This window comes from Eptatretus burgeri, chromosome 10, assembly GCF_056783735.1.
Source record: "Eptatretus burgeri isolate ZD-2024b chromosome 10, Ebu_testis_v1, whole genome shotgun sequence".
NCBI lineage: Eukaryota > Metazoa > Chordata > Myxini > Myxiniformes > Myxinidae > Eptatretus > Eptatretus burgeri.
Genome location: NC_140970.1, coordinates 4,336,105 through 4,363,604, shown reverse-complemented (window position 1 = coordinate 4,363,604; position 27,500 = coordinate 4,336,105). Strand labels below are relative to the sequence as shown.

Genomic DNA, 27,500 nt, shown 5'->3' with positions numbered 1-27,500 from the left:
AAAGCAGGTTTCTGTGGAAGAATTCCCAGGCAGAGTTATCATCAGTGGCAGTTGATGTGGTAGACCAGTTCTGAAGAGAGATGGCTACTTGCAGTCCCTGCCAATCTGCTTGAGTGAAATGCCAGATTTGCCAGTGTTGAAGCGGTTCTCTGAGAATAGCCAGAGATGTTGACTTTTTCACAAGGATATGATCAGATGAACCAATTGGAGCAGAGGAATAGCAGGAGACAATTGTGGAAAAGTTAGTCATCACTCATCACCAAGTCCAGAAAGGAGGACTTGCCATTGGGAGAAATCCGGGTTAGAAAGTTCACAGATTGAGTCAGTCCCATGGAGTCACAGAAGTCCTTTGCTGAAGTGCCATAGCTGGTGAGAGGAAGCGACACCCAGCGAAGTTGCATGGTGACAATTGAAATTGCCACATATGAGGAAGAGAGTTGGGATGAGTGGTTAAACGATTGTCAAACAACTATCGTTAATCAACTATCCAAGATTAGTTCATGTAGGATAACTAACTCGTGAAGCTTGGTGTGAGAGGTGTGCATGTTTTGTTGACACCACTTTCTCAATTTGAGGTGCAGTTTTGGACAGGGACATCCAAAGGTCATCCTCAACATTGTCAGGCACGATATTTATTGCTTCTGCTACCAAAGGTGGATGTTTGTATGTTTGTTTGTTTGTTTGTTAGTTGTGAAATCAAAGATTCACAAATGTATTGGTTGGTCTTGTTTGTTGTTGTTTGTCAGTCTGTTTTTACGTCTACAAATTGCCTACAAGTCACATTTTTATTCCGATCTTCACGAAACTTCACCACATGGGAGAGGGAGTGACAAGCTGGAAGCCTATTGTTGTTCAGGTCAATAGATCGAAGGTCAAGTTCACATAAATCGTCAGTTTTCAACAGATTCACTTGATATCTATGTATGTATTATGCTGTATATAAAACTGAAAGACATGCACAGGTGGACGGTGAACCCTCTGCGAGGTGAAGTTTTGGTCGACCCAAGTGATTATGTCTATTAATAATTACATCCTGTTTGAATGTGAGTTGAGCCTTGAGCACATCTATTAATGGCTAATTATTGGACCTTGACTCTTCTTATTAAATATGGACTATTGGAAGATACCTTTTCGACATGTAAACCTTTAGAGCCTTTCACACCTTTTTGACACCTTAGATATTTTAGACCATTTTTAACCTTTTATACCCTTTGGACATTTTCAGACTATTTTCCCTTTCAAACCTTTACACCCTTCAAGCCCTTAATACCCTTTAATTAAGACCCCATTAGACCTTCTGTGAGAGCCTTCTGCAATAACAATAACCACATACAAAGCTTTCATCCACAGCCTGATGGAGTACTGCTCTCTCCTCTGGGCTGGTGCTCCTGCCTCACACCTAGCTCGGCTTCACGTTGTGGAAACCAAGGCTTTTAGGATCATTGGTATCTCCCGGAATGAAGCCAAGTCCTTGGGTCTCTCGCTCTCTCTCAACACAGGCAAGTCAGTGCACTCAAATGAGATTTGTTACCTGCTTAGTCAGTGAGCATCAGCTGCGGCTGTATGGACATGTGGCTCATTTTCCTGACGCTGATCCTGCTCACCAGATTCTCACCAGTTCAGCCTGGCGGAGTGTCGTTCTAGTTTTAACTGGATTGGCATTCATACATAATGGCCTCTATTTCAGTAATAAGTAAATTGCAGATACCTTTCAAATTGCTTTTCTTTCCTTAATAAGTACCTTCACAAATTTCTTGTTTTCACTTTCTCGTAATAAGATGTAAAGATGCAATTGGTGGTCGAGTTGATGCATCAGGATACAAATTGTTTGTTGATTTCTTGGAAGCAAGCACACATGAAAGGCATGTACAGCAAATATTTTTTATTTATACAAGAGTTTGGGCTCTTGGAGGAGCTAATCACATTCTAGTTCAGAATGTATGTCACATTCTCCATAATACCAACTGATGATGATGTTTAATGAATACCGTACACAAACAAATTCCAAGCTTGGAATAGAATGGTATGTCTGGGTGCACACAAAGTGTATTGGGCTGGATTGGAATGGAAATGGAGACTCTGCTGTAACCGCTAACTTATCACTATTTTCCGATTGAATGCCAACTGGCACAAGCTGAACCAGTTGAACAGCACCATGAAGTGGGTGTTTGGAACACATTGAAGTTGATTTGTGACAATAGGCTGGCCTGAATTTAGTATCATGCTCGCCAAACTTTGCTTTTTTTTTGTAGCATTTGCACATCTTGGTCTCACCATTTCCACCAGGTGCAATGATGTACATCAAAACTTTGGATCTAAGAATAGCCTACAAGGATGATCATGTAATCGATAAACTGATGGATTGAATTAATATGGTGTTGATCGAGTGCAGGCATGATAGGCCAAATGGCTCCCTCCTGTGTCAAAGTGCTTTGTGTATTTCCTTGTAATGTCTTTGTAAAGGATTTTCTGTGGAGGTTGATTATAAAAAAAAAAGTCAATTTCTTCAATGCATGGTCTTATTGCTCAGAAAATCATAAATGACATTGCAAGCCATCGACATGTTACATTCATATCACAAGCAATCACTGGAAAATTTGACGCTGGGGGAGGCCATTTAGCTCATCATATTATATCATACCTGTGCTACACCAACGACTAATTAAATAAATCTGTCAAGCGAACAACTTGATTTAATTTGGGGGGGGGGGATGTGTGGTGGCAGGAATGAGGATGAAAAAAGTGTGGCAGGCTCAGGGACATCACCAGGTTGTTAGAATAACAATGGGAAAAATGGTTTGTACGTGTGTTGAAATTTTTTTTTGTATTTTAGCATTTTCTTTGGGGGTTGGAGGTGGGTGAAGGTGGTTTTGGGGTGAAGAATGTACAACACTAACCACACGCTATTCATTGACCAGACCATCTCACAGACATCACAATCAATGCAGATGTACACAATCACCCTTTTAAGTCCTGTCAACATCCCTATACCCCTCTATCTCCACAACCTCCAGGTAGCTATCTAATTCTAATTTAAACTTATCTAGTGTTTCTGCTGCCACTACCTTTCCAGGGAGGCCATTCTATGCATTAACTACTCTCTGAGTGAAAGTCCCCTGCCTTACTACCGTCTTAACTTTCCTCCTCTTTACTCTCAAGCTATGGCCCCTGGTCCTATCACTGTCTACTCTGTTGAATAATTAATCTGCACTTATTTTATCAATACCTTTCATAATCTTAAACATCTTTATCATATCTCCTCGTAACTGCCTCCTTTCTCGTGAATAAAGCCCTGTCTCCTCCAGCCGCTCCTCATAGCTGAGTCTAGCTAGGCCCGGAATCGATCTAGTAGCCCTGCGGTGAACCCTCTCTGTGGCATCTATGTCCTTCCGGAACTGTGGTGACCAAAACTGCACACAATATTCTCGATGTAGCCCTCATTAAATTCCTGCACAATGTTAACATCACCTCTTTTGATTTATAAATGATCCCCCTCCGAATACTGTTGCAAATCTGGAAGCCATGAGCACACAGACATTCAGGTCCTATAGATTAGTTATATCGGTATGTGTTTTATAGATGGCTCCCGCCCCTTGTCTAATGGGTAAATAAATGTCCATGTGCTGTGATTTATCTTTATAGTTAGGATTCCCCTTTTTTGGAAAACCTCATCTTCTTCAACATCAGCCGCAAAACGCCCGTTGGTTGCAGACATGCTGCGGAACAGCAAAAGCCCTCGGCTCCTGGCGTCCCCCGCTCGCTCAGTAGGTGAAAGGTGAAGCCCCCACCCACCAAACCCTCCGCTCCCGGCATTCCGTGCGCGCTCAGTAGGTGAAAGGTAAAGCCCCCACCCACCGTTTCAATTGGAAAAAGTGCCAAGTGGGGGAGGGGCTGAGCCACACCGAGGGTGTGGAGCAACGAATGTCTGCAAAAAGCGAGCATGCCGGGGAGGATAAAAGGAGCAGACTACCCTCGCAAGGGGGGAGTCTGAGGAGTCTGGAGTCTGTCTGCCTGGGCTTGGTTGTCGCCGTCATCTTCTTCTTCCTCCTCCTCCGCCACAAGATCGAGCGCTTGAGAGACACCGTCTCCCCTGGCAAGACGGAAAGGGGTCGCTCGCCGGTGCCTGGATTCGGCTCGCCTCTCGCTGGGGCCCGGGTCGACTCAACTTGAAGACCGCACGAGGTGGGCAGGTCCGAGCTAGGTCTCAATAAAGACCAATTGGTTCAGACATCTTTGGGTGTGTGTGTCTGTGGGCCCGTCCGTAAGTAGTGAACTGTATAAGTGCTTTCTCGCTGTATATATTTGCATTTCCTTGCTTTATTATAGCGTGGTGACATCGCGCTGTTATATAATTGGCTATTCTGTCCTGTGTCTTCTGTCACGTCTTCTGTCACACTTATGGCCGCGTATGTCCCTTCGATCTGAGGGTTATAAATAGAAATTTGTCCAACGTCACAACTCTTCCCATCATGCATGCTAATTCACCATGTCTACATTTAAATTTTATAACTGCAAAAATGTTTCATCATTCTTAACCTCGACTTTTACCGCCCCCAGCCACGCGATATCAAAGTATTCGCTTCTTGTTCGGTTTAATTCTGCTCTTCTGTGTTCCCTCGTCCCCTCATTACTGTATAAATAAACCCCGATTGTTAAATGTATCAGCTCGTTTTGTGTTTCTTACATTGGTTCGAGATGACGCATGATTGAGAAGTAGTTAAAGCTGTTACGGCCCGAAGGGGACATTTGGACCGACGGTTCTTGGCGATTCAACCGCTCGGCATCGCACACGGAACGAGCGTGCTAAGCGGCTCGTTTTCGTACGAGTTCCGTCGAGGGTGAAATTCCCCAGTAGTTAGACCACATGAGTATTTAGGTAAATTGAAATTGGCAATCGACTTTACCCCACGTGGTCTATCCATTGGCGATTTCCCGTCCGATAGAGGACCCGTTGACTCCGGACTTATCCGGGGTGACGATCTGAATTCCGGGCGATCAGTCGAGCGACTTGCGGCTCCATCGGGCGGTCGTGCCACGGCCGATGTCCGAACCCCGCAACAATACAACCTCAAACCCTCTTTGCTCTACCTATAGCTACCTGGCATTGTGCTGCCTGCTTTCCTCCCGTATCTATTACCACCCCCAGATCCTTCTCCTGTGTGACATGCTCCAAAATTACATGTAATCTCTATTTTCATTGTTCTTTCCCATCTCCAACACCTTACACTTGCTCAGGTTAAATTACATCTGCCAATCTTTTGCCCAATCTATACAAGTATCAATACTTTCCTTAATCTGATCACCACTCCCTCTGCAATCCACCTTACCTCCAAGCTTTGTGTCAACTGCAAATTTGGAAAGTCTACTCTTTACCCCATTATCCAAATCGTTGATGTAAATCTACAGTATCTATAATGGAGCAGATGTGGAAATGACTATATCTACTGTATATCTATCTCGACATCGACAGTGTCTATATAAGTCAATTTTTTTCACCTTTTGTTTTTCACCTTTTGTTGCCTTACCACCTGGAATTAAATTGCATTAAATCAGATGTTTCTCACGTTCATTTGCATATCCTGACCCACAACTTCCAAGTGAAAAACAAATTCCACAAATTTCAGAAAATTAATTAAAAATACAAAACTAGAATATCTTGGTTGGACAAGTATCCTCCGTCGAGTTTATCCGGTTACCTAGAACAATAACCACGTGATCTAATTACCAGGGGGGATGCCCTCAGTACGCCTTGTCCGAACCGGATCACTTTACCGGATCAGATGCAGCCGAGCGACACTGCCAATGACGTACCGGCTGAAAGGAACGGATCGTTGGGAATAAAGTCCCGGCGAGGTTAGGATACGGACCATGCTGGATTAATGAAAGAAAAGATAAAAACGAGCTGGGAACATTTCTACTTATAGTTTATTAACAGGCAGGTGAGAAAAGATGTGTGGCACAGTGAAGATGGCTTTTATTGTGGTGTATAAGCAGAGATAGGAAGAAATGTGAAAGGTGCAGCAATAATACAAGCAACTTACAAAAGCAGACACAGAGCAGAGTTATCCCGATATAATTATTCTACAATCTTAACTTAAGCGAGGACAAGCGCCATGACACACACACACACACACACACACACACACACACCGATGAAGAGGAGTTAATGAAGAGAAAAAGTAGAGGAGATGAGGCTAACAGTCTCTCCATACCTTGCATGAAAGCCCGACCGTGCCACCAGTACGTTTTTGGGGGATGCTCCGCTGGGCGCTACCTCCCTGACAGCTGGCGCGTCGTCTCTTGCTGCGTGGCACTTTGTGCAGCTGGCGTCGGTCCAGAGAACGAGACGCGACCGTCAGGCATGAAGGGAGGGATGTGGGTGGAGAAAGGCAGAGTCCAAAACAAGTGGGTGGAATCAGCAGGCGAGTGGGCAGAGAAGGGCAGGTGGAGAAGGTGGAGTCAGCAAGCGGGTCTGTGAAGAAGGGCGGGTGGAGAAGGCGAGTTGGAGATCCAGCACATGAGAGAGAGGGAGGGCTTCATGATCCGTCCTTTTATAGACGCCATGGTGAGGGGTGGGAGCACCACCCCGAAGCGGTCGTTATTTGAATCGGGCACTCTGATTGGTCCCGGCCACTGCGCGGCCTGGCCATAATGGGCGGAAGCAGCTCCACTCCACTTCTGGTAAGATGGTTCCAAGCTGTGGAATCGTGTCATTCTGAACCCCATGATATGAATCGCCTTGCACTGAACCCCGTGATATGAATCGCCTTGCACTGAACCCCGTGCTGTGCCCCGGCGACCCGCGGTTGGTGCTGGTCAATGTGCCTGCTCCGTGGTGTGCCACGCGGCCCGAGCGATCTGGCTGCGCAGCATGCCTCTGCCTGGTAGCAGTTGCATCGAGCCAGAGGTGCGGGAGGATGTCTGCCTTCCACGGGAGACATTTGTAGCTGTCGTGGTGAGCGAAGACCGACCGTAAGACGTTATTGTAACCCCTTGTGCAGACCCGAACAAAGATGTGTGTTAGTCGTGCCCCGTTCTGTACGATGATGAAGTATGACGGGCTGTGCGCGAGTCCACCATTGTACACGCGGTCAGCACGTGGGTCCGCCTACCATCGAGCATGCCCCGTACACGTGGCGAGCGCGTGGGTCCACCCGCCATCGAGCATGCCCCATACAGAGGGCGCGGGTCTGCCATTGTATACGTGGTCAGCGCACGAGTCCACCCGCCATCAGGCGTAACAGTCTTAACAGTTAGTGACGCAGGGCGTTCAAGGTCTGCCAACAACCCCCTTCTGGTAAAACTACCAAAATCACTGCTCACCTTCACTCTTTCATTCCTCTTTTTTTTCCCCACCTTTGGAATAAACTCCCTCACTCTGTTCAATCCCATTCTTCCCTCCAGGCCTTCAAACAGATGTTCACCACCACCTCTTATCATCCCCCATCCAAATCCTCGATCTTTTCCAACCCCGTTAATCCACTCCAAACCCACCTCCTTAAAATTCCCTGCTTTCCTTCCTGAAAGTCCCTGTAATGACCATCTTGTTTACCCCATGTTCCCTGCCCCATCCCTTCCACAGATCTCCTAATGTCTCTGTTCCCCACTGTTTTGTCCTTCCCACTCCCGCCCCTCTTCTCTCATGCCTCCCTTGCTGTGTGTTGTGTGTTCGCTCTCATACGAGCCTCGACAAGGTGTACACACAAAAAAAGTCGTAACCACAGCACATAATGTGCTCAATGATACCTCATTTAAGAGCTCTTGGGTCCAGACGGTGGTACATGCAGAGGTCGACTACTCTTGATATTCATGCAATTTCGAGTTGTGTGCATTTTTGTTGCACACACTGGACTAGTGGTGTGGAGGCTCACTGTCGTTGGTTCATACACCTACCAGAAATAAGAAAATGATATAACCACAAACTAGTCAATTCTGTCAACATGTATATCAAGTTGCAGAGGTATCCACACCTTGTGCAGAAGGAATTTAGAGTTTAGATATATGAAGATGATTTATGTTGAATTATTTCACCGAGAAACCTTAACAGTCTTTACAGTTGGTGACGATGATGCTGTCAAAGGATATTCATCACAATCTCGATAAATATTCCACACTTTGTTGGGAACAAATTCCCTTCCAAACGGGACCTGGAACTCCTTACTAATGCTGGCAATTTTTTTCCATGCACATATGAGGCTTACAAAAGAAAGCGTTCTGACAATGCCTTGCGTGAGCCATAGCACAAAGTTTCATGGACAGTGTATAATTTCAGTCACTGGGTCGCACACCTACTAGAAGTAAAAATAATAATAAAACCATAAATTACTCAGTCAATTCCATCCAACGAATAATTTCCTTTTCGTCGATTTACTTCACCGAGAAACATTAGCAGTCTTAACAGTTCGTGACTATTATGACAACTGGGAGTTGGGGTGGGGTTTGAGGACCTGAAGAAATAAAGGGGGAGTGGAGAGAGCAGAGAATGGATGCACGGGAAAGGGGGGTTGAGGCTTTGCGGGTGTTGAGAACTGGGCGTTGGGAGGGGGCTTGTGGACTTGGGGTTTCGTGGGGCTGGTGGGGTGGGGTTGAGTATCTGACAAAAAAATGAGGACAGAGTTGGGGCTGGGGGGGCAGAGAGCTCGGAGAGGCGATTGAGGAGTTGGGGCTGGGAGAGGGGGGGTGTTGATGAGGACGTGAAGAAGAAGGGGGCATTGGAGGACAGAGTTGGAGTGAGGGGGGTATAGGGGGGTAATCCTACTAAGTATAGGAGAAGCTCAGATCCCCCATTAAATTCATGTATAGATAGGTTGTTTGGTGAAATGGACGGCATATGTGTGTCGGGAGGTGTAAAAGACTTTTTTGTGTTCATGCTGTGGTGGTGAAACGAGGGATCGCTCTTCTTCCTCCCATCCCGGACGAAGCCCCGCCCAGTTGGCTGGGGGTGTGGCCTGGAGAGGAAGTGACGCGAAGGGAAGGTGTTATGTCGGCTTCGAAAAGGGGGAGGAGCGAGTGGTTCGATGTGAGCGAATGGAAGAAAAACTGTAAAAGAGAGAAAAGGGTTCAGTGTGTCGAAGTGAGAGAAACAAATGCTTCGTAAAAACGGTCTCGTGTGTCAATGAAGGAACGAGCGAGAGGGAAATCGAAGACCTCAGGTTGAGGCTCAGTTTTGGCAGTTGGGGAAACTGCAGTCGGTTGAGAGGCTGCTCGTGTTTTGGAAGCGAGCGAGCGAACGGAGGAGAGACAGTGTGGAATCTACCGGGATAAAAACGGCAGTCGGCTTTGAGAGGCTGCCGGCACGTGGAGTCGACGATCGACTCGTACGGGGAGGTGATCGACCGATTCGGCCTGCGTCTGGGCGTGGAGCCTCCGTCCGTACTCGCCTCACGGCTTGATACGTTCGCCGATCTGCCTGCGGAGCTGGGCACCTCGATCAGGCCAGGCCTGGATTTGTACGCTGAACTTTGAGAGAGATCGGCTGAGGCCCATCGTGGATTTGGCGGTCTCGCATTGTCGACATTGCGTGGGGCCGGAACGCACTGAGGAGAGCGTGCGCACGCGGTGACTTGAGTAGGAAAAGTACTGTGCCGCCATTCTTGCTGCGCAGCGCGTTCGAGCTGGGAGTTCGAACCCATGGACACCCGCTTGTTTGTTACGAGCGTCATTCGTGCTTTTTGGACACTTGACTTTCCTCTCGTCCATGGGACATCACCAAGTACTCCGTCTGCATGCATGCTGTCTGTCTGTGTTTTGTCTGCACGTTGTCTAAGGCATATCTCGGTTGGGACCCCCTTCGAAACCTATACTCCGTAGTCCCCTAGTTAAGAACGGGTTAAAGATAGTTAGTAAAAATATTGTCGTGTTTATTGCTTGTGTTGTGATCCCTGATGTTCCCCAATAAATCTGGTTAATTCTTATGAAGTTGCCGCTATGGATTAATTTGTGTCACATCGAGGAACGATCCGTTCGATTGGCATCTAAAACCAAAGTGGTTACAGACTGGTAGACTCCGCTCGGTCTCTGACAAAACCGGTCTGTAACCAGCGGTTCTGTTTCCCCAACTGGCAAGGTACAAGGATTACGTTGGTATCGCGATTGAAGGCGCGTGACCCGAGGCCTGTGCTGAGCCGGCCGGCGTTATAAACCCCGGAGACGGTGGTGGTGAGGGTGGCGCCGAAGACCGGGTCAGAATCCCGCCACCCCGGATCCGCAACAATATATCTGAAAGTTTGGTGTTATTGAAGTAGTCCAGAAGCAATCCAGAACAACACCCTTCTCCACCACCCCAATGAACCTTGATTAGCCCCCGTTGGACTTAGTCCGAAATGAGGGCTTATGGATTTGGTCTTGATTTTTGTGTCCGTGCATGCATGTCCGCAACCATATCTCGGACATGGTCCAATTTTATTCGTACTTGGAAAAAAAGACAACACATGATGGTGTAACGTACGCACGTCATTTTTTTTCGACATTAGATCCAAGAAGGTGGACTGGCGGCCATTTTAGTTGTCCAAAACCCGATGCTGAGCACATGCTCAACCACTTCGAGGACATGCATTTACTAATGTTCTTCAAACTTGGCACCCAGATAATAAATGATGGCTTACATATGGACATCATTATCCCCCCCCAACCCCCCCCCCCTCCTGAGATCAGATCCATGATGGCTGACTGGGCCATCCATTTCTTAAATGTGTCCCTAACCATTTCTCAGACATGCATGATCCAATTTTGTTCAAACTTGGCACAAGCACAGTGCATGATGGCGTACACGTTCCCCTCACTTTATTTTGTGATCTGATCAAAGATGGCCGACTGTTGGCCCTTTAACTCAACCAGCAAAATTACTGAAACAATAGGGGCGATGACATTTCATGTCTTTTATACTTGTTTAAATTGAGTACGGTACTGCAAAACTGGAGGTTCTTTGAAGTATTATGACAAACGATTTTTGTACTTACATTGTTCAAGTACATGATTAAAATAAAATGATTCTATAAAGGTCGTATAAATAAATTAATTCTGAGTTTTACTGCCATTTTACCCAGTGTCTATTACATCACCTTATCGAACACATTACATTAGTTATTCATGCCTGTTGTGTGTGTCCTTTATAACATCCTGACAAACAGTAAGTTTCCTGTTTGGAATGATTTTCAATTTTGTTTAACTGCCAGGCAGGCAGAGTCGAAATATAATCTCATTCCTCTGCATATGTACGGTCAGAACGAAGTCAGAGACCAACAAGTATGGTAAAACAACAAACTTGCCTTCCTATTCATGTTCAAAATATAGCATTCGATTTAAAATGGCTGATGTCCAAGAGGACCATTGGCTGACAGGGTGTCCTAGAGGTACACACACTTGTCTAGGCCTGGATTTGAATCCTGAACCAACTATAAATTAATTGTTATCCTAGTGTTGCAGGAGAATTCAGGTGCACAGGCAGGGAACCCGGAAAAGAATGATATGAAGGAACGCCAGGCTGGGGAGGTTGGTCGTCTTGGGGGTCGTGGGTCTTTGTGCTGGCTGGTTCGTCTGGTCCTGGGTCATCATTGTCTTTGATCTTCTCCTTGGTCTTGGTTGATTGGTACGAGGCCATTGGAGAGTGCGGTCCCTGGTGCTTGGCGCTACGTGAAAGCTGTGGGTTCGAGTCCCGCCACGCAACAAGATTGTCGTACACCGCACGAGGCGGACAGGTGCAAGCCAGACCCTGGCCTTCAGCTCACCTTTCCTTCGGAGCTGGAGGCCTCAATAAAGGCCGGTCGTCCGTGTGTGTGTGTGTGTGTGTGTGTGTGTGTGTGTGTGTGTGTGTTACCAGTCCATTAAGTAGAATTGTTTAAGTGCCTTGTACACACCTGCATTGCTTTTAGTCGGTTTAACTCTGCTCTGTCTCCCCCTCCCCAATTATCGTTGTAAAATAAACCCGTTAAAATGTACCAGCTCGTTTTCTGTGCTTTCCTTCATTGGCCTAGCATGGTGCGTGTTGCAAATTGGTAGGGCCGTTCGTGCCGTGGATTGTTCATTCGGTCCGGCGCGGCTTTGGTAACTTCCGCTCGGTTACGCCGGATCCGAGTCGGTGATAGCGACTCGATTCGGACAAAGTCGGTTGAGGGTGTGGTTTCCCCGGTACTTGGACAACGTGGGTATTTAGGTATATTGAAATTTGGCAATTAACCCTACCTCCCGCCGTCAAAATATTGGCGACCACGGTCTGCTACGGGACCCGTGACCTTTCGGACTTATCCGAGTTACGACCTAAATTCCGGGGTGTTCGGTGGAAACGACTCTACTGCTCCATCTCGTGGTCGTTTATCGCCACTGAATCCCAGCTCACAACAATATAACATGCTCAAGATGACGATTAAGAAGGATGAACAGCAGAAACGGTGGGAGAGCTTGCCAGCTCCCTTCATGGGGGAGTTGTTCACAACACAATGATGGCCAGTGAACCAGAAATGCATCCATGGATCAATTCTTTTCCCAAGTGAGGGGCATACAGTGCCTATATAAAGTCTACACCCCCCTTCAAAATTTTCACCGTTTGTTGCTTTATAGCCTGGAATCAAATTGCATTAAATCAGAATTTTTCACTGTTATTTACACATCGTAACCCACAACTTCCAAATGAAAAACAAATTCCACAAATTTCAGAAAATTAATTTAAAATCTTGGTTAGATAAATGGTTGGATAATAACCCCCTCCCGCCCCCTTATTATTGGATTCGCTATATATATATATGAGATATCCCTTATTGTCGGGTTTTCCGGGTGTGTGTGTGTGTGTGTGTGTGTGTGTGTGTGTGTGTGTGTGTGTGTGTGTGTGTGTGTGTGTGTGTCTGCAACGCGAGGCTCCACAACACGAACCAGCAAACCAATTTCGACGAAACTTTGCCAACAGGTGGAATATATATTGGGAATGTGCGCGTTTGAATTTCGTTGCCTAGCAACCACCCGTTGCTGTGCAGCGGCCGAAAAACCACGTACAGTATTTTCAATACTTGTCCTTCAGTTTTGAATGTAGAGAAACGAGACTTCGGAATTAAACACTTGGAGATATTTAGAAAATTTTACTCGAGCCGATTTTTGATTGAGGTTTTATTTTTCAAATGGTCGTCCTTCAAAAATCGGGTGTCTATTTGCCGTCATTTAAGGTGTTACAGTGTATACAGTGTTTGTAATAAACTACACCGTCATTTCGATCTCTCCTCGATCCAAACGTTATTGACCAAAGTGAAAAGGATCCAAAATAAATGAAATCACCGGCATTTCTGTCTTTGTGGATTTCTAATAATATGTTTATTTATTTACCGAAAACGATTCCACGACCCACACACCACCTCCAATTATTTATTTGTTTACCGAAAACGATTCCACGACCCACACACCACCTCCAATTATTTATTTATTTACCGTAAACGATTCCACGATCCACACACCACCTCAATTATTTATTTATTTTCCGAAAACGATTCCCCATCCGCACACCACCTCCAATTATTTATTATTTACCGTAAAACGATTCCACGATCCACACACCACCTCCAATTATTTATTTACCGAAAACGATTCCCCCCCACACACCACCTCCAATTATTTATTTACCGAAAACGATTCCCCGCCCACACCACCTCCAATTATTTATTTACCGAAAACAATTCCACGACCCACACTCTGCCTCCAATTATTTATTGATTTACCGTAAACGATTCCACGATCCACACACCACCTCCAATTACTTTTTTTATTTTCCGTAAACGATTCCGCGATCTACACACCACCTCCAATTATTTATTTACCGAAAATGATTCCACGACCCACACTCAGCCTCCAATTATTTAAGAGCATTGAGGTGTGGTCAAACAAGAGCATTGAGAGAAGTTTATCGGGTTTTCCGTGTGTGTGTGTGTGCGCAACGCGAGGCTCCACAGCACAAACCAGCAAACCAATTATTTTTCAAATGGTAGTCCTTCAAAAATAGGGTGTCTATTTAGTCATTTTTTATGAGTGCCAGTTGGCAAAATACACAATAGGATAAATCTTGCCAGGCAGAGGAACAATTGTATGTGAACCAATATGTCTTGGCAATTAATCTTTGTCGGTGGATCGGTCAGAATGAAAAGCATCGTATCCAGCGCTTCGATCCTTGCGAATCCCTCGTCGCCTACCGGCTTGTAGCAATTGTAAATTAGCTCAGGTGTAACGAATCATCTTCAAAATCACACACAAAGTTAATTGGCCTCCACCTATGTTAAATTGCAGTGATTCTGATCATTTCAGAATTAAATTAGTTGGTCCTGTTGGTTTCCTCTGCTGGGTAATGCATTTCACAGCAAAGACTGAACCATGAGCACCAAGGAGCTTTCAAAAGACCTCTGGGATAAAGTTGTGGAAAGGCACACATCAGGAGATGGGTATAAATATGTTTCAAAGGCCTTGGAATATCCCTTGGAGCACAATCAAGAAAATCATTAAGAAGTGGAAGGTGTATGGTACCACCAAGACCCTGCTGAGATCAGGCTGTCCCTCCAAACTGGATGACCAAGCAAGAAAGAGACTGATCAGAGAGGCCACCAAGAGGCCAATGGGAACTTTGATAGAGCTACATGCTTTTATGGCAAAGACTGGGCTCTGTGTGCATATGACAATATCCCAAGCACACCACAATTCTGGCATGTACGGTAGGTAGGGTGTCAAGAAGGAAGTCATTACTCAAAAAAGCCCACCTTGAGTCCCATTTGAGGTATGCAAAAAAAAAAAAACTCCAAAGATTTTGGAGCATTGTGGCAAAAAGTGTTGTGGTCTGACAAAACCAAGATGGAACTTTTTGGCCTCGATGCAAAACGTTACGTTTGGCACAAATCCAACACATCACATCACCCAAAGAACACCATCCCTACTGTGAAGCATGGTGGTGGCAGCATCATGTTACAGGGATGTTTCTCATCAACAGGGAAAATGGATGGAGCAAAATACAGAAAAATCCCAGAGGAAAACCTGCTACCCTCTGCAAGAAAACTGAAATTGGGAAGGAAATTCACCTTTCAGCATGCCAATGACCTGAAGCACACAGCCAAAAGATAAATTCCTTGAGTGGCCCAGTCAGCGCCCCGATCTAAATCCAATCAAAAATCTGTGGCGTGACTTGAAGATTACTGTCCATCAACACTCCCCACACAACTTGACTGAGCTTGAATAGTTTTGTGCAGAAGAATGGGTAAATATTGCCAAGTCAAGGTGTGCAAAGTTGGTGGTGATTTATCCCAACAGAATCACAGCTGTAATTGCTGTCAAAGGTGCTTCCACCAAGTATTTACGCAGGGGGGTGGACACTTAGCCAACCAAGATATTCTAGTTTTATATTTCTTAATTAATTTTCTGAAATTTGTCTAATTTCTCTTTCATTTGGAAGTTGAGGTTTACAATGTGTAAATAAAAGTGGAAAATGTCTGATTTAATGCAATTAAATCCACACTATAAGGCAACAAAAGGTGAAAATTTTGAAAAAGGGTGTCGACTTTTTATAGGCACTGTAGATGTACCAATAGGAAATGCCTAAAAACAAATGCTTCCAGGGTTATTAAAACAAAATTGGAGTTTTCTTGCACAAATCACACAAATGAGACATATGAGAATCGTTTATTCGAACATTGAAGAGAAGATAGAAAACAAAGCTGAATTTCATTTTAAACCCAACACAAAAAGTGAGAGTTTAAGCCAATATTAAGTGTCCAAAAGGGAATAGGAAGGACAGAAACCCAAAATGCAGCTTTCAAAAGAAAAAAAAATTAAAATTAAAAAGTCAACTAAGACTGCAGAGAAGCAGAAGGAGCAAGTATTTTGAAGCAGGGAACACTTTACATATATCACAAAGGCTGTCCAATGCCACGGCAATAAACTGCTCATCTTCCATCACCAGATGATTGAAGGTAGCAAGTGGGAGGTTTGTTTTTTTATTTTAAAAAGCAGCAAGTGGGAGATCTGTGGTAATATTCTCAAACTCTACTGGTGTTCTTTCACAAGTAAAAGGGGAAAAAAAAAATAAAAATAAAAAATAAGAAAGGTCCCCCGATCCTGTCACCCATGGACTATATTACACCAAACCTACAACCATCATCTGTATTTTTTTTTCCTTGTGGTTCACTCTGCTGAAAGCTATATCCAGAGTGGATAGACAAACAGAGAAACCGATTTCATGAACAAAATTCCCCATGAAAGGCAGCATGTCATTCATCTCCAATGTGCCCAGATGAAACGGGAAGGAAAAGGGAGGCACATCCAGGCAAATGGAACCAGGGCTATTTTACATCACATCGAAGGAATAAAACCATGGAATTGTGCAAGCATGTTATCGCCAGCACACAATTCACTTACAAGTGGATCCAGCAAATTAAAAAAAAATTGTATTTCAGTACAGACATTTGGAAACTCGTGGGTTCAAGTTAGGATTCTGGCTCAGCTGGGACCAAAGTCTTTCCCAAAAGCTATCCAAACCCCTCCTGCAACGTTGGCACAACACAGCCTGTGTCGTTTTGGCAGCAACGGCAAAAGTGAGAAGCATGAGGTGAGGTGAAGAAAGCAAACAAGATTGTGAGGGTTTTGGTAAATCAGTGTTTGCTTTTCTTTGCCTTTTTGTGCGAGCGGCGTGGTGAGTGTGCTGGAGAACGGCGTGGTGAGCGAGCAGGAGTGTGAACTGAGTGTCGATTGGGAGATCGCGAGCGCCGAGGTCGTTTTGGAGTTCGCGAGCGAGAACGAGACCTGAGGAGTGAAAAAATAACATGGGGTGGGAGTGGAAGGATTTTGGTGGGGGTCATAAATGATGATCCTTTAGGTGACCTCCAAGATCTACATCACAATTTGAAGTCAAACATGAATATTGGTTTGAATGGAGAGCATCTTTAATGGTCTATTCTGTTACAATGTACCCTCATTACAATCTGAGTAAACTATGAAAGAATACCAACAATAAGTAAAATTAAACAATTAAGTTTATAAAAGAGTTACTTTTCACCCACCTTTTGGATCTCTTCGACTCCCGAGGAGAGCCACGCTGGGAGGTGGGTGAGTGTGAAGAATCCTTCCGTGACCCTCGCTCTCCCCTGTCACCACCCTTTCGTCTTGAACTTCCTGCAGACGGAGGTGGTGAGCACGAGGTCGATCGCTCCCCTCCACGCTTGGAGCCACCCTCCCGGCTGCTTCCTGGTGAACGACGTCGCCGCGGTGATGAGGGTGAGCTGCTCGGGGAACCACTTGGCCGGTCATCATCAGCCACCGCTTTGCTGCTGCCACCAGCTATTGTAGAGGTGCGATGCCGAGAGCGCTCAGGATCTGGAGAGCCAGCAGGGCTTGCAGAGCTACTGCGGTGTCTCCTTAATGGGCGAGTAGACAAATGGAAATGGACGTCAGAAGGTTGAAGAGTGGGGAATATAAAGAACGAAAGAATAAACTGACAGGGATAAAATGGATGAGATTGCGATTATTTTGAGGCAAACCTTTCTTTTTTTGGTGATGACTGTGTTTCAGTTCCTTTCTCGGCATCCTTTTTGCTCTCACGCCTCTCCTTCGAGCTCTCATTGCGCCGTTCTTTTTTCTCCCTCTCACGTTCCTTTTCTTTTTCCTGGAAAGAAAGGATGAAAATAACTTGCTAGTTGATGGGAATTAGAAGAGCAACTCACCTTCAGAACCTCCTGCAAAGAGCACAAATGTGCAGATAAGGAGCAGTTATAACATGTTTGGTGAGATGAGTGACAAGTATGCACTGTACCCTCTGCATTAGTTTGCTGCGATAGTGTTCAACTTGTTCACGCAAGCCCTGCCCGGATTTGCGTGACCGCTTCCCGCTCTCCAATTCATCTTGGAACTTCATCACCTTCAGCTGCAATGAGGTAGTGCCAGCTCTCAGTGTCAAAAGTCAAATGACAGCCAACTCCATACAAGTCACGAAATGAAGATCCACAGCACCCCACCAAAAAATATTGCCTCCACAAACCCATGGCTCACCTCAATTTCCCTCAGTTTCGCTCGTTTCTCCTCGGACACCTCTGTGACTTTGAAACGACTTTTGGCATCAGCCCCATCGTCAGGAAGAACGGAAAGCTGAGGGACCGGGCTAGTTTTGCATGGACCCACTGAACTACCTCCAACACTTCCACTCCCTCCTTCCTCTTCATCTCCACCCCGTCCAGGTGTACTGCCACCTCCAGGATTTGCTGGAGGTATGAATGGAGCCTCAACCCAGCCTGAAGGCCGAACATCATCATCCTCACGCCTACTGGCCTCAGCTGTGAAAATAACAGCAAACAGAAAAGACGTATTTCAATGTGTTCTTGTGACAGTGGGGTGAAAATGGGAAAAAAATTAAAGCGGTGAATAAAAGTGATAAGAGTGGGAAAACACCTGAGCTTCCCTGCTCCTCATCTTGTACTCTTTCCCACTTGGATGCAGCCAGTGGTAGCATCATGGGCTTCTCAAGTTCCTCCACTAAAGGAGGGCAAGTGAAAGAGAGATGGAAATTTCAACTTTAACTTTCATGTTGGACATGCCTTTATAGTGCATAACAAACAACCAATGGATTAAAAGTTGCACTGGTTTTGATATTCTGCAATGAGAGTAAAACCCTGACATTCACAGGATATGTGTTCTTGAAAACTGCCATGAATCTCACCGTGAGCTATGTTGAAGATAAGCTTTTGACAGATATAAAATGAAGCGTTTCATACTTGTCTGGTCATACGTAAAACAAGTTTTTACAAAATGCAGTGCAGGGAATCCCTGGTTACAAAGGGACTCCGTTCCAAACAATCTTTCATACAGTAAGTAAATCGATTGGCCATTGACTTAATGGTATAAATGGTGATATCATCACAAGAGTGGGGGCTACTCACCCGGTGATTTAAAAAACTCAGCGGGAGGCCAACCATTACCAATTGTTACCCATGCAGGGGTAACACGATACCTTGGTGCGGCCAGGAAGGAGGTACAGTAGGTTTTAACTTTTAACCTCATCAGCGTACAAGCGATCGCATTTTCCTTTATACAAGCGGCTGTATCTAAAGCAATGGTTCTTTTACACGAATCAGGTGTGCTTTAGAAATGTTATGTTGGTTCTCTTTGTGAGTTTCAAAGCAAAATATATTTGAAAACACCCGATTTCTAAGCCATTTGCTGTATTAACACGTTTTACAAATTACTGAGCCAAATTTTTTTCTACCCGTTGCACAAATATTGCCAGCTGTTTATAAAGGATAACGTTTAAGCACATCTCCTCGAAACATCTATAATGCAACGTTTAAAAAAAAATGGTTTCTTGAAATACACCCGAAACAAGGGTGAAAGGTACTCAAGGTATTTGGGTTGTTTTCAGGACAGTAAACCCTCAAATATCACGGGTTCTAATATCACAGGTTTCAAACAATCACGGGCAACCTGTCGTGTTCCGATTTAGTTACATGTTCTTTCCTCTCTACCAATCTCATTTTTGAGTGGTCATTGTTTGTGTCCACATGTACGATTACCTCCCATTAAGAGCCTTTTGTTGTTTCTCATGCACCATTGGTTGGAGTAATCAAACCAGCAGAAGGAATTAATCGTCATAGAACAGGAAATGACATATGGAGATCCTGTAGTACCAGATCTACAAGATCTAGAAGAAATAAACGGGTAATAATGGTGCCAAAACGTAACAGGATGGACAAAATTAGTTGTGTCAAAAGGCAGAGAAAGGTTATGACATTGTGCAAAAAATGGAGTTGTTAGGTTGGCAAGAGGTCAAAGTGTGGCATTTGTGGGCTACTATTATGGGATCACTGAATTGAATGTGCGGTGAACGCGAGTCAAATGCGGTAATACGGGAGAAACCATTGCGGATATACCGATTCGTGTGGACCAGTAATACGGGAGAAATCATTGCGGATTTACCAACGTTTCCATGAGGCACCCGGGCCGAAGGACCCAGTTCAACCATGGCAGACGCCAAAGAGACCGGATTGTCTTGGAAGAGGATGCCATTTAATATCTTTCTCTCCAAGCAGGAAAGATCTGCTCTGGGTCAAGGTGGCTGAGGTTCTTTTTACCATTCTTCTATGTGGAAATGCAGCAGGTGACTTTGTCGTGCTTGTGATCGAACAGCCATCGCAAGTTCTACATCCACATCTTTCCAACCAACACACTCCCCCCTCTAACAGCATCATCATCCTGAGCTAAGTCTTGTGTTTTTTTTTTTACAGCAGAGGATAGCACGAACGAGTACGTCATCTTTACCCTCACCCACCTCACTGTTTTGGTCAAAATTTAAAAGGTAAAAGTCTTGCAATTTTGTTTATAGTTGAGTAAACCCTCAAAATATCACAGGTTTCAACCAATCATGAGCAACCTATCGTGTTCTGATTCTGTTATCGTCGGATTTCATTTCAACCAATCATGTTTTTTGAGCTGAGATGAGCCTTGTGTTGTTTCTTGTGCACTGTTTTTTTGCTGCCCAAATGTAAAGTGAGGGACAAAGTTAGTTGTGCCAAAAGGCAGAGAAAGGTTATGATGTTGGGCAAAAAGATAGTTGTTAGATTGGTTGGCTCAAGGTGAAAATGCTGCATCTCTGGGCCACCATTACGGGGTCAATTATTGTAGGTTGAACCTTCACCATTCTTAGTCCTTTTCCTCATTCTGAAACCTTCATTTTCTGATACCCGGACTCAAATCCCTGTTCTCACACCTCATTCTCAAACCACATCACTTCAGCATTGTTTCGACCAAATAAACATCACTTTAGTGTTGTGTAATGGTCGTGGTTCTTGGCCATTCCAGCATCCCAATCAAATTTAATCAAAAGAGGTGCTTCCTGAAACATGGAAACGAAGCTGAAGGCTCCAAGGACTAGTTTGTGAAATTCAAAAGAGGATTTGACTTCCATCCTGGAACATTAGTAGGGGAGTCAGCATCGGCCAACTAGGATGGTGCGAAAAACTACCCACCGCAGCTCATAAAGTAATAGAGGCAAAGGGAATTTGTGCTGGAGCAAGTTTTTAATGTCGACGAGACAGGATTATTCTGGAAGAGGATGCCATCTGATACCTTCCTTTCCAAGCAGGAAAGATCTGCTCCGCAGTTCAAGCTAACGTGGTTAAGGATGGTCTTGCCGTTCTTTTATGTGGAAATGCTGCAAGCGACTTTGTCGTAAAGCTAATGCTGCTCTTCCGATCGCTGAATCCCCCTCTCTACTCCTCCTTCACCCACTCCACCCTCCCCCCTCTTACAGCATTACGAGCCCGAGCAAAGTCTTGTATTGTCTATGGATGGCAGAGTACAGTCCGAGAATGTAATGTTCTTATCCTCACCCACTTTACCGTTTTGGAATAAATGAAAAAGGTAAGTCTTATATTTTTGTTTAATTTATAGTTTGTTATTTTATTTTTAGATCCTCATGGAGGATCTCTAAGGTTTACTCACATTGTTGTTCATCTTCTTCTTGTGGACTTTTTTTGTTTCACAGCCTACAGTTTTCATCGAAACTTCCTGAAACTTGGCATATATATGTAAAAATACCCTACGCAGACAGTAACCATCTCCGATTTTGAAAATTCCTCCTAGAAAAAAAAGTTATGATGTCAAAATATCTCCGCTGATGGAAATCGGCTAAAAAATTATCTCCGAAACTAGGCAAGCTTTTTGAATTTTGTTTGCGGGAATCAAGCCGGGCATTAGCACAGATAATTTATCGCAAACCTGATACATCACAATGACGTCATATTAGTTTTTATGACTTCATCATTAAGAGGACGAGGATCTTAGCTCATTTGAGCTTGTTTTATTTCAATGTTAACGTGCTTTATATACATTTTACATGTTTGTTTCAATTGTAATATGCTTATTTCAAGATAACGCTCACCTTCCTCTTGTATTTTCTCGAGGCCGAGGAACCGAAACCCCCTTTTCCCATTGGACCTTTGTTTCCACGATCGTGGTTTCAACTACCGCGGCATTTTCCAGGAACCTAATCCCCTGCGATATTTGAGGGTTTAATGTTCTGTAATCGGTAAACGGAAATCAGCACTCACACAGACACAAATCGGCCAATGCCGATTACCGAAAAATTGCCGATATCAGCCCAACACTCACTGGTAGTAGTGGCCATTGTTGGGGGTCCATGGGTTGCTGGCAATGGTTTATGCCCACAAAATCCGCGAGTCGCTGGAGCGTAGAGGCCATGAATGTAGAAACAGTGCACATTTAAAAACACAAGTTGCTTGGGTTACGCGAATTGCGAATCCGTGAATGTCGGGGTTTTACTGTACTGACAAAAAAATAAAAATAGAACCACTGGACCTGCAGCTTATCTGGGCCCTGGCCTAATGTTGTAACCCAAATTTGTTAGCATTCTGATTGGTGGGTCTGGAGAAAAATGATTTTTGAAGGAATTTACTAAGTCCACCATTTTGACCTACTTGAAGTCACGTGACCGGAACGAGCTTTGCAATCCCTGCTACCAGTCAGGAGTGGAACTTTGCTGCAAAATTCAGCCACATCGGCCTAGCGGTTTGGCCGAAGAAGTCAAAATAGGAGACGGACGCATGGTGCGCGATGACAATACCTTATCTGGAATTCCAACGCCGGATAAGCTAGTTTTAAAACAACCCCCATCATTGGTTATGTCTTCTCAAACACTTTCAAAGAAACAACACAAACAACAAAAAGGTGAAGACACTCACAAGGCACACCATCTAGGTCATCTCCAACTGCCAATGGAATGCCGTCCAGGTCCTCCATTGGTGCACCATCCAGGCAAGAAACATCAAGGGGCAAACCTTCCATCGGCATTCCATCCAACTCCTGGGATTCTGAAAGCACTCCCACCCCAGCCACCAAGCCTGCCCCTCCTGGTAACAAGCCCAAACCTGATGCTGCAACTAAAGTTGGTAATGCCAATGGATCCCCATCCACATCACCAACAAGGCCAGGTACAGAGGCAGGTGGTGATATGTCATCTTCTGTTGACTGCATTCAGAGTACAAATGTATAGGTGATTGGATGTCACACACGATAAAAGTTTATGAATATTATATGTAAATGTAAATGTATATCCAAGCAAAAGTACGTCCACAGTGACAGGAAAAGCAAGAAAAAAATATGGTGATGGGAAAAGTTAATCTATCAATTTAAATCATGGACTTCTTTTGAAAAGGTTGTGTTGTACTCTTGGTTTCACTCAGAGCCAAATAGTCCAGGCAATCTATCCCATTTTTTCACTTAATCGGGAACAAATTGCAACAGAATTTTTTTTAGCACAATGCATTTGTATGAGGTCCCCAGAACACCATACTAAAAGTCCTAAGAAATCCCTGTTGCGGAAATACGTCTAATTTGCATAAATCCAATATGGCGGCCAAATATTTTTTTTGTATACCTTGTCGAGGCTCTTATGAGAGCTAACACACAACGCACATCAAGGGGGGCATGAGACAAGAGGGGCGGGAGTGGGAGGGACAAAACAGTGGAGAACAGAGACATTTGGAAATCTGTGGAAGGGAGAGGGATGGGGCGGGGAACATGGGGAATACAAGATGGACATTACAGGGACTTTCAGGAGGGAAAGCAGGGAATTTGAAGGAGGTGGGCTTGGGTGGATTATCGGGGGTAGAAAAGATCGAGGATTTGGATGGGGGATGATAAGAGGTGGTGGTGAACAGCTGTTTTGAAGGCCTGGAGGGAAGAATGGGAATGAATAGAGCGAGGGAGTTTATTCCAAAGGTGGGAAAAAAGAGGAATGAAAGAGTGAAGTGCCATATCAATATATTATCAATATTGTGCCATATCTTTGCTCACAGATGACATATTTGAGTGATTTCAACTTCTAGAATGGGTATTTTGTATATCAGGATGCATTTAGCATACTTTTAAACTTCCCTGGAACAAAATCTCATTTGCATAAATCCAATATGGCCACCAAATATCTATCTTGCCAAATCTTTGCTCTCAGATGATGTATTTTAGTGATTTAAATTTCTATAATGAGATCTTTGGATCCAAGGATGCATTTGTAATACTTAAAAATTTCATTGGATGCATCTTGGACACTACAGTAATTAACCAGATAAAAAATCACATTTGCACAATTCCAACTGACCACCAAATATAATTTGCTTACAATCCATGATATCCGCAATAAAAATGGCTTGACCCAAAATGAATATTTGGTGGACTCTGGTCAAATTTGAGGTTATGTTATTGTTTCTACAAACATCATGATACATGTTGCTATTTTACAATCCCCCTGAGGTACCCCTCACTTAATGGTGCAATCCGGGGGAATCCCCATGGTAAATCCCCTTTTGGCTGTTTCAATGGAAGTTCCAACATGGATGATATTGTTACGGCTGTGGAAATTCGCAAACCACCATTCAGGTCCCGTAGGTGAGGTATCTCTTAAGTACATGTGTAGTTAGCCCCAAACCCGTTGTTTAGAGGGAATAAATGTGATTCATTCGGGCTGCGACGCTTTGAGATAGGCGTTTTTCTGTTCTATCTTTATTTTGAACCAACCACGTCTCAACCACCATCACACAACAACCACCAACCACAACGCCGCTTCACAACAATAACCACACCTGCCTTTCAACAACCACGCCATCCTCACCACTCTGCCAGCAACCGTCAACATCTCCACGAACACAAAAGGGGAACAACAACAACTCCCGCCCCGATTTCTCTGGTAAACAAGAATGACGGTTGAAGCTCAACTCCCGCCCCGATTTCTCTGGTAAACAAGAATGACGGTTGAGGCTCAACTCCCGCCCCGATTTCTCTGGTAAACAAGAATGACGGTTGAGGCTCAACTCCCACCCCGATTTCTCTGGTAAACAAGAATGACGGTTGAAGCTCAACTCCCGCCCCGATTTCTCTGGTGGAATGTTCCCCCCCTCCGCGTGCCGCGAAGGGAGGGTGGGGTGCCGGGGAAATAAAAGGGCGCACGGAAGTGACACCAGAGGAAGTCAGGTCAGAGGAGGTCAGGGCGGTCGGTGAGAGTGTCAGCATCAGTCGGCGGTTCATGGTCTTCTGCCCGTCTGGGTCTTGGAGAAGCGGTCCGTAGAGCGAACCGCTCGTTGGAGCTTACAGTCGGTGGGGAGTCCAGACGTCGCGGAGGGACGCGGATTGGAGGTGCCGCTCTGCCAGCTGTGTTGCGCGGACCTGCGCGTTCGTACAAGGAGCGCCGGAGAGAGCTCGCCCACCATCGCACCGCGAGGGTGCAGGTAACGTGCAACGGTCTCGTGGGACTCGTTCGGTCTGCCAAGTCCCACGCCATAAAGGCCCACGGGCCCCGTCTGCCCCCTTGTCTTTGAGGGTGGCCTTTTCTTTTGTTTTTTTTGTATGGATCTTGTGGCGCCGTGTCTTGTAAAGTAAAACTGTATAAGTTTTGCCGTGTGTTCGTGTATTCGGTTAGCTCTACATTGTTGTTTTTGTTTTAAATTGATATATGTGTGCTCTGCGTGTGCCGTGTAAATAAAGTGCATTATGTTGAATTGTTCCCAGTTTCGCTGCGTCCTTTCCTTCGTTTGAATCTCCATCTTGCTTCATGTAACGGGTTCGTCGTGGGCTTAATACGCCCGATAATTAATCGGAACTGTCGAGGCCGACGATAACACTGCTCGGTTATCCCGATAGCACGGAACGGACCGCTTAAGCGGCCCGTGTCCGGAGTCGACCTGCGGCGAGGTGCGAACGCCCGGTCTACCATCCGCGTGGGTACTTAGGTAGGTCGAGTTTGGCGAACAACCCTATCCCACGCGGGTGGCCGATTGGCACGATCGTGGTGAGGCCGAAAGGCCCACCCGTGACTAGCTCCCGGCGTTAGTCCGAGAGGGTCACGACAGAATTGTCCGTCCGCTGGGCGACGTGCCGCGATTCGAGTCACGTGGCCGTTCGCACGCCGGCGGGCGCGAATTCGCAACAATATCATAATGTTCTACACAAGAAAGGCAAATTAAGGTGAGTAACCTGTTAAAAACTTGAATGTTGTTATTACATTCCTTCAATTAATTACATAGGTTACATCAAATTGACAAATTACCCATTTTCTTACAGAAATAAGTGAAACATATGAGATGCTAAACTAACCAGCTTACCAAGGGGCTCCTAATGGGTGGTTTTAACTTGTTTAATATATTAAGTCGGTATACTTGTTATTTACAACCAGGGAGACAACAGTGGACCATGTAGGGGAGGTAGCAAGTGCAGATCGTGAGACAGATTGTGCAGGGACAATAGCTGTACAACAAGATACATGTACTTTCATAAACAATTTAACAGCAGCAGCAGAACTCTATGACAGAACAATATCTTCTACCTCCACTATAGAAGAAGTGTTTTCAGAAGAGGTGTTAGGAAGACTCCAAAGTAAACTGAATGAGAAGAAAGAAATGATGACTATGCGGACAGCAAAACTCTGAGTGCAGTATCTGAACATGGTGGACATCCTGCGAAGATTTCTTAAAGCTGAGCGGACAGGCAACTGGAAATTACACCTTCAATCAGTACAAGAAATGTTACCATACTTTGCTGCATCTGGACACATGCTATATGCAAAGTCTGCATATGTATACCTGCAAATTATGCTTAATCTGCCAGAAAGTCATCCAGATGTCCATCAGCAATTTGAGAAAGGATACCATGTGGTTAGGCGCAGTGATAGGTACTGGGCAGGACTATCCACGGATCTCACAATTGAGCAAGTGCTGATGAGAAGTATAAAGACACATGGAGGCCTGACAAGAGGAAAAGGAATGACAGAAACTCAGCGTTTGGTGTGGGTCCTTTCCATGCCAGCATGTGCAAATATCAATGAGGCCAAGCAGAAGCTCAGTGGCATCTCATTTGAAACCAGTGACCAGCACAAAGACCTGTCAAAAGCTAGACAAGCTCGAGATGTCAATGACACCCTTGATCTTATCAGCTATCTCAGGGAGAGAGATCCATTCACATGGGATCCGTCCCTGTTTAACATTGCAAATGGCATGACAGCCCAGGAAGGAGTCAACGTTGAAAGATCAAGAACAGTTGGATCAAAGATTCTAGCATCCATGGTTGGGAAATCTGGAGAAGAGTTCACCTTCCGGCAATGTGATCGAGCAGTGACACTTAAATTCAAGACCAAAGGAGAATCTGTGAATGTAGATCCACAGTTGATCTTCCAGAGACTGGTAACCATTGGGGAGCGCTGTGAAGATCTACAGTCACTCTTCAAATATGAACTGTGTAGTTACCCCCCAGCATTGTTTGAATCTTCCTTCCTTCCACCGCAGGCCAACAAGGCTGTCCTTGCTGATGTTCTCTGGAAGACCATGCAAGGGGAGCAACGAGAACCAATTGGAAATGTCCAGTATATTCTCGATGGTGGTGCGCTACTTCATCGTCTTCCATGGCCAAGAGATTCCACATATGAGAGTGTCAGTCAGCTTTATGTCACATATGTTACACATAAATATGGGGCTGCTACCATTATCTTTGATCGATACCAA

At 44.9% G+C, this 27,500-nt stretch overlaps 1 protein-coding gene, 2 long non-coding RNA genes and 1 pseudogene across 3 annotated transcripts in view; 2 read left to right on the top strand and 2 right to left on the bottom strand.

Annotated features, from left to right (window-relative positions):
* LOC147017853 (uncharacterized) overlaps positions 1–21,734 on the top strand; it is a 31,488-nt gene extending 9,754 nt beyond the window's left edge. The window contains exons 2-4 of the long non-coding RNA XR_015062168.1: positions 1,351–1,499; positions 20,223–20,293; positions 21,248–21,734. This is a non-coding gene — a long non-coding RNA (uncharacterized LOC147017853). The remainder of the gene's footprint in view (positions 1–1,350; positions 1,500–20,222; positions 20,294–21,247) is intronic.
* Positions 15,621–27,500, bottom strand: part of U2SURP (U2 snRNP associated SURP domain containing) — a 92,545-nt gene continuing 80,665 nt past the window's right edge. Inside the window, exons 18-24 of the mRNA XM_085896887.1 lie at positions 22,698–22,983; positions 18,394–18,477; positions 17,998–18,278; positions 17,762–17,872; positions 17,490–17,614; positions 17,013–17,366; positions 15,621–16,755 (exon numbers count right to left, since the gene is read on the bottom strand). Of these exons, the coding sequence (XP_085753013.1) occupies positions 16,605–16,755; positions 17,013–17,366; positions 17,490–17,614; positions 17,762–17,872; positions 17,998–18,278; positions 18,394–18,477; positions 22,698–22,983 (1,392 nt within the window). The 3' untranslated portion in view covers positions 15,621–16,604. The remainder of the gene's footprint in view (positions 16,756–17,012; positions 17,367–17,489; positions 17,615–17,761; positions 17,873–17,997; positions 18,279–18,393; positions 18,478–22,697; positions 22,984–27,500) is intronic.
* Positions 20,189–22,691, bottom strand: LOC147017852 (uncharacterized). Its single transcript, XR_015062169.1, has 2 exons — positions 22,108–22,691; positions 20,189–21,990 (listed from the first exon to the last, which is right to left on the bottom strand). It is a non-coding gene; the product is annotated as an uncharacterized LOC147017852 (long non-coding RNA).
* The window catches only part of LOC147017851 (uncharacterized), a 2,584-nt pseudogene continuing 1,495 nt past the window's right edge, over positions 26,412–27,500 (top strand).